Raw genomic sequence first — 13,787 nt, 5'->3', positions numbered from 1 at the left:
ATGATCCCCAGTGGGCATATTTCATTTGAAAACAGGAATTTGGCCATTTCGTATAGAGAAAAGTCTCAATTGTTGTCGCCTTTGTTGTCTTAGAATTTGACTAGAGAAAAACTCAAAATTGTGGAGATCATGTAGGAATACACAACGTCTTTCACTGTATACATATACTGTATAAGCTCCATCAGTATCATCAGCAGCTATCGCATTTCTCATGAGCTAATACCCTCCTCCATCCCCAGCTCCTCCTCTCGCCCAGTCTGGATTTGCTATTCTGATTCCCCTTGAGTCAGACTAAAATTCTCTAATTATGTTGTACATTAAAATTAATTAATGATATCTGCAATACATTCATGTTGGTTCTGTTCTGTTTACCCTAAGGGGGTTATTGTTGCTCCATCCGTGCTAGGCTGCATGGATGCGCAGGAAGTTCTTGCCCAGAACAGAACCATACTGCCAATCCTAACTGTATATGCTAATTGTTAATCGTACTTGACGATAGTGGTCCTGACAGAAATACGCATTTTTTTTATTTTGATGGCTGCAACACACTCCAAAAAAGATGGGACAGAGGTTTACCACTGTGTCACATCACCTTTCCTTTTAATTACACTTTGTAATCGTTTGGGAATTGGGGATACTAATTGTTGCAGTTTTGCAAGTGGAATTTTTGCAAAATTTTTGATACAAGACATCTGCGTGCTATAGACCTTCATCATAACATTGCTCTGAATAAGGTCTATATCTCCATAGCTTCTCATTTCTTAGCTCTGCATATTTCCAGTAGTAATTTACAAGGTATCATAATTGACAATAGACAAATTATTACTGGTCTGTGTTATAGTATTATATTATAATATAATATACGTATTATAAGACTGCTTTGTTTCTGAATGACGCATTTCAAATCCATTTAGCTTTTATTGATTTCTTTTCCCGAGCTTTGAGTATTTGAGTTTTTTACAGAAATATAAAATTCTTAACCACTAATGAATGTGCTGTTGTTTTCAATGCCATTCACTCTGGAGTGTTTTTTTATTTCTGTAAGGTAGCCTACTCCATTTCCATGGCCATGCACCATTTGAACTTAACTGACACAATCTTTGGAAGCATATGCTTTTCTGTAGAGCAAAAATAATTAATAATTCAGAGCTATAACAATAACAATTCCTTGCATAATACCATATTGGAATAATAGGCTATACCATGGGGTCCTTGTCTCATCTGTTTACCAATAAAGTAAAATAAATAACATTGAAATTGATTCATAAGGTTAACTAAAACCTTTCTTAGGAGAATTAAGTCAGATATTGCAATAAATAGCTCTTTTTATCACTCGTCTGAGGAAAATGTTATGGGAATGTACACACACACACACACACACACATACACACACACACACACACACAGAATTTTACTTATTTTTAACCCTCTGGGCTTCTTCATAATTGGGTCACACTTAGCTTCCTCCCGCCCGAAAACGGGCGAAGCCTTAAAATTGTACTTAACTTTGTCCTAGGATAACCAATCAAATATTGTTTTGTTCTATAATGCTTTCTGATTATTATATAGAATTTTTAGAATTTTTTATGATACTTTGCATTAATTATGTAATTTTTATGAGCTATTTTTTCCATTAGAATTAATATATATATTTTTATTTTATTTATTTTATTTTATTTTTCAATAAATGCAACATTTCACATCAAATTAGAGTGCAGGCCTAAAAAAAAAATATTTCAAGTGAGAAGAGCGCCACCTAGTGGCTTCAAAATTTATTAATTTGTGTCATGTCCTATAACCGCCCATAGGCGGCCTATAGCTTTTTTATTTATTTATTTGATTTATTCCCATTCGGAAAGAAAACAATTTATTACTAATCAACCACTGAATGGAACAACACAAATTATATATCATTTTAAAGCTTACAATCTCAGCTTTTTAATGCATCTAATTAAATGTATTAATTCCTAACGAGTGCTGAGTAATCCCTCTAAAACCAAGTGTACCGCCAACAGGCGCCACCTAGCTGCGAAAATATTTATTACCATATTTTTCAAAAATCTTGCCTTGATAAACACAAAGTTGATGTCATTTGAAAGCTTAGAGTCTGAACTTTACAGTGAATGTATCCACTTTGAAAAACTCTTAAGTATTGCTGAGTTATTTGCTGATACATAGAATTTCTCTTTTTTTCATAATCTATAAAATAATGTACTGCAATGTGTCAAAAACATCATACAGCTCATGAAACATTCTCAGATAATTGAAAATGGCACTTCATTTTTTACAGCATATTATTACAATTAAAATGAGCCCAAAATTAACATAATCTATTGCTTTTATGACAAGATATTCTTCATGGAGAAAAAATTGCCCATGAGGGGGTGTCAAAGACTGTACAAAAAGGCTATCTCTTTTCAAAATGCTTTAATTTTTGATTCCTTTATCCAAAAATTATTATTTTTTTATCCAGATGCAGCTAACATGTAGGGGGACTTCACTAAAAAAGAATTTTCCTCCTACCTTATTTCCTTCCTGAGTTATTCCATGACAAATATGAAAGATATGCAAAATCATAATAAAAATTATATATATATATATATTGTCTTTTATCCACCGTTTCTTGGCGGGACAATGTCCAAATGTAATGTAATTTATATTTTCAAAAAATTTAAAAAGAGTTCTTTCAAACGATACCTACCTTTTGACTCTCCTTGCTATAGTTTTGGAGTTATTATGATTATATAATTTTTATATAGTTTGGGGCAAAATTTGCTGTTTCAGTCTTACCAGTTCATTTCTCTGTGTGTTTGTGTGTGTTTGTGTGTGTGGGTGTGTGTGTGGGGGGGGGGGGGGGGTGTCTTTTTTGCACTCTTGATGTTCTAGAGTGTCACCCCTTCATTGCTGTACACTTTTTTTCAGCACAGTGGCTGATCTGTAGCTTGTACCACCAAAAGTTTCTCTGAGTTTTCCTATTTTTTCGTATTTCCCATTCATTTCCTATGTCGCCCGTTTTCGGGCGGGAGGAAGCTAAGTGTGACTTTTTTTTTTACGACCCTTTAACATATCAGAATCATCTCCTTGATTTTTTTGTGTGTTCATATATGTAATAAAAGAAAAGTCACCAAGTTTCACCCCCATCCGATGAAGCAAAAAAATTAAACAATTCGAAACGTTCAAGTTTTCGCCCGTTTTCGGGCGAAGAAGCCCAGAGGGTTAAGTGACTCTTTACATTTTAAAGATGATTTCTTTGGGTTGTTTGAATATTCAAAAAATATTACATAATTATGTTTTCTAAATTTCACATATATAAACTAAGATTTACTGGCTATAAACCTCTCTTTTCTTTATTCAAAGTTGATCTAGACTATATGGAAACTAAAGCTCTTAATCTTATAAAGCAACAATAAAGTCTTTGTCCTGGTCCTGGACCCCCACTGCCGAATCAAACACACCTGATTCAGCTGGATAGTAAAGACTCCAAGGTCTCAGATGAGTTTCAGATAAGTGAGACGTCAAAAATGTGCTGTGGTGGGGATGCTCCAGGGCCAGGGTTGGGAACCACTGGTTTAGTGCCAGTGACCACGTGATGACATGAAATAATCACTGAACCGATTCTGGGTCCTGTTTAGTGTTCATCGAACACAACTGTTCGAAATAACTGATTCGCCACTATTAATCGGACTCCCTAGTGTGGTGTTTGGTTGGTTTGAGGGTGTTTTTGTGTCCATCTCACTAGCGCCACACTGTGGTTGTACTGCAGTAGCGCAAGACGTAGACGGCGCTCTGCATAGGAGCTGTCCAGCGTCTCGGTGCTGAAACTTGCCCCGGTGGCTCTCGGCTAACAGCAAGAGGCTTGGTAGAATTTTAAAAAACAGCTTAACAACCCAGCGACGAGTGACTGGCTGATTCCGATGCGTCAGTACATGGACAAAGGTAATAATAAAACATCTTCGGTCTGTTCCGTAAAGAAGGAGGAGTCGTTCTTCCATCCTTACGGAAGCATTGAATGCGGAATTTACTGTATTTTCAGGGCTGCAGATAAACAGAGGAAGGGACGTGGTGAGAACGAAGGGGGAAAGAGAGACTGAGTAAGACGTGGAGAAGTGGTAAGCGAACACACATACAGCACAGCTTATTTAAAGTGTCCGAATGGTAACTTGTAGCCTAACGTTCGGTAAAAATCGGTTCTTTCCGTCGTCACGCTCTCTCCGGATATCCGTGTGAAATGTTTCAGCAACGTGAGTTCTGAGAAGGAAAGCGACCACACAAACTGACTGCAGCAGGAATCATTATGCAATAGACCGAGAGAGAAGCACTCTATATCTTCGAATGGATTCATATTAACGCTTTACAATAAGGTCTCATTTGTTCACATTAGTTAATGCACTAACTAACATGAACTGAAACAATGAGCAATACATTTGTTACAATATTTATTCATCTTTTGTTAATAAAAATCCAGCTGTTCATTGTTTGTTCATGTTAGTTCACAGTGCATTAACTAATGTTAACAAATACAACATTTGATTTTTATAATGTATTAGTAAATGTTGGAATTACCATTTACTAAGATTAATAAATGCTGTAGACGTATTGATAATTCTTAGTTCATGTTAACTAAAGAAGTTAATTAATGTTAACTAATGAAACCTTATTGTAAAGTGTTACCATGTTCATTACCTGAGGTCAGCTGAATAATTATTCATAAACATAACTCATAAACACAGAGGAAGGGAAATCAGTCAAAGTGTATTTATTTTACAGACTGAAGAAAGTCTCATCCACCAAGCACAAGTTCATGAATGTCATGTTGAATAACTTTATCCTTGCAGAATAAAAGTATTAGTTTCTTTCTTTCTTTCTCGGTGAAGCTCACTCTCTCAGCATCATGTCCTGGTCTCTGGACTTGGTCCCGCTTCCCCCATGTGCGTTGTTAGGTGGTCCTCCCCTCAGCGGACTCCTTTGGACCGTCCTGCTCCTCTTCCTCTGGTACTGCTACCGCGTTGGTTCTGACCCACCATCCCACTCGGGAATGCTGAAAAGCAGCTCCAGCCGGTCCTCATTCTCTCGGTCATCCAGCCGTTCCCCGGTCAACCCCATACACTCTGCCCCTAAAGCATCTGCGGCCATCACTATGGAAGCGGGGGAGGATGAGGAGGGAACAGAGAGCTACCTGACACCGGTGTTGAGCCATGCCCCGTTCCCCACCGACGCTTCAGCAGGAAGCAGGAAGTTGTATAGAGCACTACAGGAATATGCTAAGCGCTACAGTTGGGCCGGCATGGGGCGAATTCACAAGGGTCTGCGCAATCAGGTCAGAGATGGGAAAAGTAGGATAACTTGAGGTTTATCTACAATTTCTTGAATTTTTGTGTTGTAGCTTAACATTTCTGTCACTGTTTGTCCCTCGACTTCTTCCTCGCTGCTGTCTAGGCCAGGAACAATGATCGCCCATCTATTCAGAAGCCTCATCTTTTCTACCTCCCAGATGTTCCCAGCATACCTTTCTTTCCCAGGGATGCTCATCGTCATGACATTGAGGTTCTGGAGGCCAGTTATCCCAAAATCCTTGCTGAGTTTCAGGCAGTGTACCAGAGGGGGATTGATACAAAGCTAGGGTGGACCTACCCTGGACCAAAGGTGACTAAACGTATTAGTCTCAAGCAGCCATTTCAGGAATTTCAATGTGTCATAGTAACAAATGTAAAAGTCGCAGTGAAATCTGTTCATTTTTAAACGTCCGCACAAACTATATAATCACAGTTCATCAGAATTGTGCAGCTTTCACAACTGAATTGAGAATGCCTTTTTACAGTTTTTCTCAGTCGCTTTGGTGCATTTCTCATAACACTATTTACATTTGCACAACAGTTAATGCAGTTCTCAAAACAATTAGTACAAACTGCAAAACCTAGTTGATAACCTGCAAAAGCGTGTCACTTGCTCAAAATGGATAGCTCATTCCTCAAAAGCAAGTATTTATGTCAATGAATGTGTCAGTGTCATCAAAATGAAAAGTCCTGACACCATCGTTTATGAACAAGATAGTCAAATGGCTTTGTCATGTTTTCATTATGACAGTTTACTCTTCAAATGTTTTCCAATGATAAAAGTCAGATCTTGGTGACACAGTGACTACCTGAAAATGCTCAATACAGCACTAAATACTATTTGCACAGCCATTTGAAAAATACAGTAAAGTTACACATTACTGTCTGTATGAGGTAACTGAGTACAAGACACTGAATATGTATGTTTCACATTTTTACTGCATATGCTCTTTGCAATTCTAATTTGTTTACAGCATTGTGCAAAAGAAAAAATACACCATTATTTACAACAAAAATAAACCCCCTATGGGTAGAGCTGTGCACAACTGTATACAATATTGCAGTAGGCCTATATACTGTATTGGAACTGAACATACAACATACATAGGACTGTAATCATTCATGCACATCCAGACGTTCCTCTCTGTCTGGTCACATAATTTAATCTACATCCCAGCGAATATCATCTCTTGCTCAATTGCAAATTGTTCAATTTAGGAGACTTTTTCAGCATTTTTTGTTGTTGTTTTATTTTTTAAATGACAGATTTTGACAACTAGTTCAACATTTTTGTATGTAATGACTCAAGCAATGAAATGAGGACTATTAGTTTTATATGGAATGACTATTCATCATTTACAAGTATAGTTAATTTTGACTGACATGACATAAGCAAATGATAATGTTATAAAACAGCAGAGAGTTGTATGAAAGCAATTGATGCATGTCCAAAAGCATTTGCAATTTGTTAGAAGGAATGAGAAACTGCTACTATGATGTGCACAAGTGACTAAATGTTGTGGAGGTTGAACTAACTGTTGTGCAAATGTAAATAGTGATGTGAGAAATGCACCAAAGCGACTGAGAAAAACTGTAAAATCCAGATTGATAGATTGAACAACAGACAGACAGACAGATAGATAGATAGATAGATAGATAGATAGATAGATAGATAGATAGATAGATAGATAGATAGATAGATAGATAGATAGATAGATAGATAGATAGATAGATAGATAGATAGATAGATAGATAGATAGATAGAACAACAGATAGATAGATAGATAGATAGATAGATAGATAGATAGATAGATAGATAGATAGATAGATAGATAGATAGATAGATAGATAGATAGATAGATAGATAGATAGATAGATAGATAAAAGGATAGATAGATAAAAGGATAGATAGATAAAAGGATAGATAGATAGATAGATAGATAGATAGATAGATAGATAGATAGATAGATAGATAGATAGATAGATAGATAGATAGATAGATAGATAGATAGATAGATAGATAGATAGATAAAAAGATAGATAGATAGATAGATAGATAGATAGATAGATAGATAGATAGATAGAACAACAGATAGATAGATAGATAGATAGATAGATAGATAGATAGATAGATAGATAGATAGATAGATAGATAGATAGATAGATAGATAGATAGATAGATAGATAGATAGATAGATAGATAGATAGATAGATAGATAGATAGATAGATAGAGCAACAAAAACATTTTATTATCCTCCTTGGTCAAGTTAATGTCAAGTAAGTGTTCCATTTTGACATTCAAAGAAGAAAATAATCCTTTCTTTCCATTGGAGACAATCAGTTTTCTTCTCTCTATTATTATTTTCTTCATTTGTTTATTGTCAGTTTAGGCCTTTGGCAGGATAGCAGGCAATAGCTTGCTTGTTTTTCTGCTTTAAAAATATATATATTTTTAATGAACCAGTTCACAAAACAGGTATGATTCATGCATAAATAAGATGTAAGATCTTAGTTTTGCAATCAACAGACATGGACGGATAGGCGGACTAACGGATGGACGGACTGACATGTAGATAGAAAGATGATATAGCAATGATAGCTTTGTGTGATCAACACATCAAAATTTGGGTTGTAATTCCCTGAAAATATCCTTCTTTGCTGCTGTGAAGTTTCTTCAAAGTATCTCACTTAGTGTTTCACAGAAGAAGAGAAATAACAGCAATTGGGTTTAAAAAAACATGAGGGAGCAAATTGACTTTTTTATTTTTAGGTAAACAAATCACTTGTGTTCTGCCTCACTGTATTTCATCCAGCATGCTCATTCATCAAGAGTCTTTCATTCTCTGGCTGTCCTTGTCAGCCTCTCTTAATATCCTCCAATCCTCCAATCAATATCTGCACTGCACTGCTGTTAGGAATCGGTTTACATTCAATTCATCATTCTCTCATAGTAATCAGGCAACAAAAATGCTGTGTCTGTTACAAAAGATTCCCAGCAGGGACATAAAGAAGGAAAATGTGTCGTGTGCATATGTATATGTGACCCTGGATCACAAAACCAGTCTTATGTTGCACGGGTATATTTGTGGCAATAGCCAACAAAACATTGTATGGGTCAAAATTATAGATTTTACTTTTATGCCAAAAATCATTAGGATATTAAGTAAAGATCATGTTCAATGAAGATATTTTGTACATTTTCCACCTTAAATATATAAAACATTTATTTTTGTGAATGGATGCAGCACTATCGCCAATAGAAATGGACAACTTCAAAGGCGATTTTCTCAATATTTAGATTTTTTTGCACCCTCAGATTCCAGATCTTCAAATAGTTGTATCTCGGCCAAATATTGTCCTATCCTAACAAACCATACATCAATGGAAAGATTATGTATTCAGCTTTCAGATGATGTATAAATCTCAATTTTTTAAAAATTACACATAAGACTGGTTTTGTGGTCCAGGGTCACATATATGATGAGCTCATGTATTCCTCCCTCAGGGCCAGACAGTGTTCCCACTTTACACTGCTGGGGTGTGTGTGGTCAGTAACTGCCGTGCGTGTCCGTGTACATACCGAACCCTCCTCTCCCTCAGAACCTTCATCAGCAGTAACTCTCTGGGGTCCGCTGGCTTCTGGCTCCTGGGTCCAGGGGCCACACTGGGAGGGGCCTATGGCCCTACAAACACACGTCTGCGCTGCCATCTGGGTAAGTCACAACACTAAATCACTGAGAAAAAATTTGTGGCTTGAGTGTGTGTGTGTGTGTGTGTGTGTGTGTGTGTGTGTGTGTGTGTGTGTGTGTGTGTGTGTGTGCGTGTGTGCGTGTGTGTGCGTGTGTGTGTGTGTAAAATGTATAATACACCAACACAATGTGGATGTCTCTGTCAGGTCTTCAGACGCCTGCTCAGTGTGAGCTGGTGGTGGGTGGGGAGCCTCAGTGTTGGTCAGAGGGACACTGCCTCCTTGTGGATGACTCCTTTCTGCATACCATCTCACATAATGGTCAGAAAACTACATTGTACAAACCTCATTAACCATAATATGCTAGCTAAAGGAGACGAGCTGCAACAGATCTATAATCAGCTCGCCAAACTGCAACAGTATAGATAATAGACTTTTTGAAGGCGAAGAATAGAGGAAAACCGGACTCCTCAGTGATTACTCTTTCATAGACCAGAAAACTAAATGGAGTTCTCGGTTATGCAATTTATGCTATGCATTTATGTTTCTGAGGTGGGACCAGTGGTAGTCCTGTGGTAGATCATGACCTTGATGAAATCAGACATGACCAAAGAAAAAAAAAAAAGAAAACAACTTTTTAAGTATGTTGCATTTGTGTAAAGTGGGATTAGTTGAGTGTTACATAAGCAAAAATCTGAGAGGGCACATGGATCATTTTCAATGAGCATGATGCTTTTACATTTGTGTCAGCTGGGTCTCAGATGTTTCTCTTAAAAAAGATTTGATTAAAATTAAGAAATAAAACCAACACACATTTTTATTGACATACACTACCATTCAAAAGTTTGGATTTGTAAGTTTTTATGCTCGCATTTCTTTTCTTTTCTTTTTTTCTAAACAGTAAAAACAGTAATATTGTGAAATATTACAATTTAAAATAACTGTTTCAATTTTAAAATATTTAAAATGTCATTTATTCCTGTGATGTTGAATATTCAGCATCACTCCAGTCTTTAGCGTCACATGATCCTTCAGAAATCATTATAATATGCTGATTTGCAGATCAAGAAACATCATTATTATCAATGTTGAAAACAGTTGTGCTGCTTTTGTAAAATTATAAATGTTTTTACTGTCACTTTTGATCAATATAATGCATCCATGCTAAATAAAAATATATAATTTAAAATAAAAATAAATGTTTACTGACCCAAGCTTTTGAACGGTAGTGTAGGTAAAGCAAAAATAATATGAATAGTTAGCTTACATAATTTAGTTAAATGAGAAATGTCTGCATTCGTTTGAAGATTTTGAGACATCGTTGGGGGTAACGCATTACAAGTAACATGAGTTATGTAATCAGATTACTTTTTCAAGTAACTAGTAAAGTATTGCATTACTTTTAAATTTACAACAGAATATCTGAGTTAGTTTTTCAAATAAGTATCGCAAGTTACTTTGTTTTACTATTTAATGACTGACAGCTCTTGTGTCCCCATGTTGAGAGAGAACGGGAGTTATGTGCAGAGGTGTTGTGTGCACTTTAAACATGATGGTTATTGTAGTTCTAGATTAAAAGTGAGTTTGCATTTACTCATCTCACTTGCATAAAAAGTAAAAATGAATAAAAACAGTGAAATGCAAACTCAGAATATTACGCAAACCTGCATGTTTAATAACACAAATGTTATAAAACACAAATGTGACCCTGGACCACAAAACCAGTCACATGGGTAATTTTTTTTAAATTGAGATTTATACATTATCCGAGTTAGTTATCCGATTCAAATTGTTAGGATATGACAATATTTGGCTGAGATACAACTATTTGAAAATCTGGAATCTGAGGGTGCAGAAAAATCGAAACATTGAGAAAATCGCCTTTAAAGTTGTCCATTTATGTTCGCGATTGTGATGCATTCACTCACAAAAATAAATGTTTTATATATTTACGGTAAGAAATTTACAAAATATCTTCATGGAACATGATCTTTACTTAATATCCTAATGTGTTTTGGCATGAAAGAAAAATCGAACATTTTGACCCATACAATGTATTGTTGGCTATTGCCACAAATATACCCGTGCGACTTGTGACTGGTTTTGTGATCCAGGGTCACAAATATACTTTATGCATTTAATCTTTAAAAAGTGACAGTGATGAGCGCTGCGTTTTACCCAAAGTTGACCATTCTTCAACTCTCGGCGACCTGTATAAAACGGCGAACGCTCAGCGCTTCAGCGTGAAAAAAACGCTCGTTGCCTCGTTACGCTCATGGCGTTTTAAAAACTCGGCGCTCCCATTAAAAACAATTGAAAAAATACGCCAACTGCGTGAAAAAACGCCTTGGTGGACACACGGCCTAAGCGTGTTGAACTTTCTTCTCCTGCGTCCTATTCATTTATAAGAAGTCCTGCAATATTCCGTAAAAATAACAATGTCAGTTTTGATTTCATGGTGACTTTAAACTGTAAAAGATACTAGATCTCATATTTAAGCAACATTTTTCTGTTTGTCCTCTAGGGGGGCCTGAACATGGTCCCAGAGTTATCTTCAGTGTGGACCTGTGGCATCCTAATGTGGCTGCGGCGGAGAGACAGGCTCTAGACTACATCTTTGCCCCTGAGCAGTAATTCCCAGGACGCACTGGTCAAGCCCACTTCATGTCGTAGCAAAATGCAGAAAATGTTGTTTTAAAGTTCGCAAAACATCTTTTGGTTAAGTTGAAAGTTCACACTGAGGATATTTATGATTAACTACCACATATTTAACGTGTCTCTGTTCAACCGAAACCTTTTGAAATGTTTTAGTCAAAGCAGTTCAGTCAGAACTGCAGAACTGTTGAGCCCTGAGCGCACAGATACTGTGATGACATGCGAACAATTTTCAAACTTCATATCTACATTTGACTTGTGCCTGTCTTAATAATCCCGCGCTCCTGTTCTATCGTTTTTGTGCCTGATTTCTTATCCTGACCTCTCTAATGTATACTGTGATACATGGTTCTCCGTAAATACTGTACACGCGAATCACAGCTATGCTATACATCTTGTTTTATTTCATCAGATGCCAATTTATTTTCAGACCTGTGAAGCACACTGAAGACAGCATTCTGTATATGACCAGAATAATTGCATGCGTCGTGAATTTTGATCGTGTTGCCAACAATGCACTTGATGACTGTCCTGCAAATCAAGTATGTATTCATCTGAGTTCAAATAAAACATTTTGTTAAATTAAAACTCTCTAGTCGCTGATGACATTGGGGTGGGGGGTGGGGGTATCAGTTTACTTTCACCTTCACACACTCACAGCAGGAGAGTAACACTCACTCAGCACCCAAACACACACCTGAGGTTGGAGGTCTCCTCTGTCAGCAATTTTATCTTCCTGCATTGAACCCTGTGAGAGTAGAGAAACAGAAAATAAAGAGGATAGAATATCACGAAGGGGTATAGGGGCCTGTGTACAATCAAAAATGCATGCGAGTGTGATGTAATGTGTGTTAGACGATCTGTTTAGCCATCATTTTTTTCTGTGTTGGATCAACCTTTTTCTTGTTTTAAAAAGTGGTTAATACATTTCAACAGATGTTCTAATCCCAACAGTTAATCTGACAATGTGCTTTAACACCGGATACTGGACACACACAAAACAAGATTAAACAGCCATTATACTTTTCACACACACACACTGGTTTCCATGTTTTATGGGGACTCTCCATAGATGTAATGGTTTTTATACTGTACCAAATTCTATCCCCTTACACTAACCCTACCCCTAAATCTACCCATCACACAAAACTTTCTGCATTTTTACATTTTCAAAAAAACTCATTCTGATTTATAAACTGTTTTCCTCATGGGGACCAAAAACATTTCACCACAAGGACAAGGATTTGAATAATAATAATAAAAAGTGACAGTAAAGACATTTATAATGTTACAAAACTTTTTGTTTCAAATAAATGCTGATCTTTTGAACTTTTTTATTAATCAAAGAATCCTGAGAAAAAATATATCATATATTTTAAGCAGCACAACACTTTTGTTGTGTTTCAACATTGATAATAATGAGAAATGTGTCTTGAGCAGCAAATCATCATATTATAATGATTTCTGAAGGATCATGTGACAATGATGATGATGAAAATTCAGCTTTGCATCACAGGAATCAATTACATTTAATATAATATTAAAGAAAACAGTTATTTTAAATTGTAATATTATTTCACAATATTACTGTTTTTACTATATTTCTGATCAAATAAATGTAAGTGAGCAGGAGAGACCTTACTGACCCAAAATTTTGAAAACATTTAATATTTTCATCATTTACAGTAATCTTTCTATATTCATAATTTTATAAAAAAAATATATTTATAAATTATACACAACCCCACCCCTAAATATATATTTTTTAACAATTTTCCCCAATTAAGGATGTTTTCAGATGCCACACACACATTCTCTCTCTCACTCTCTATCTCTGTTTTTTATTGGCCTTATTTTTTTCAACACACCCTTGTGTCACGATGTGTGCAGGCAAATGAAGACCAGGAAGGCAAAAGGTTCAAATACTAAAGTGTTTTACTCAAACAATAACTCAGGAGAAGCAAATAATCAGAATACACACGCCAACATTGACGAGAACCGACAAACACTGAAGGAAAACGCAGGGCTTAAATATAGGGACTAACAAGATCATTAACGAGGAAATTAGCAGGGCACAGGTGAGTGAAATTACTAATTAGACAGACTGGGG

At 36.1% G+C, this 13,787-nt stretch overlaps 1 protein-coding gene across 1 annotated transcript; it reads left to right on the top strand.

The window, feature by feature from the left end:
* Positions 1-4,891: 4,891 nt before the first annotated feature.
* asphd1 (aspartate beta-hydroxylase domain containing 1) lies at positions 4,892-11,656 on the top strand (the record flags this gene model as incomplete). The annotated part of the gene is made up of 5 exons (XM_081384215.1): positions 4,892-5,317; positions 5,437-5,643; positions 8,840-9,047; positions 9,230-9,343; positions 11,547-11,656. The coding sequence occupies 5 exons, from the start codon at positions 4,892-4,894 to the stop codon at positions 11,654-11,656; spliced, it is 1,065 nt and encodes a 354-aa protein (XP_081240341.1).
* Positions 11,657-13,787: the final 2,131 nt, after the last annotated feature.

The sequence above is a fragment of the Scardinius erythrophthalmus genome (genome assembly GCF_964197995.2).
Source record: "Scardinius erythrophthalmus genome assembly, chromosome: 1".
Taxonomy (NCBI): domain Eukaryota; kingdom Metazoa; phylum Chordata; class Actinopteri; order Cypriniformes; family Leuciscidae; genus Scardinius; species Scardinius erythrophthalmus.
This window is presented reverse-complemented; position numbering and strand designations above follow the sequence as displayed.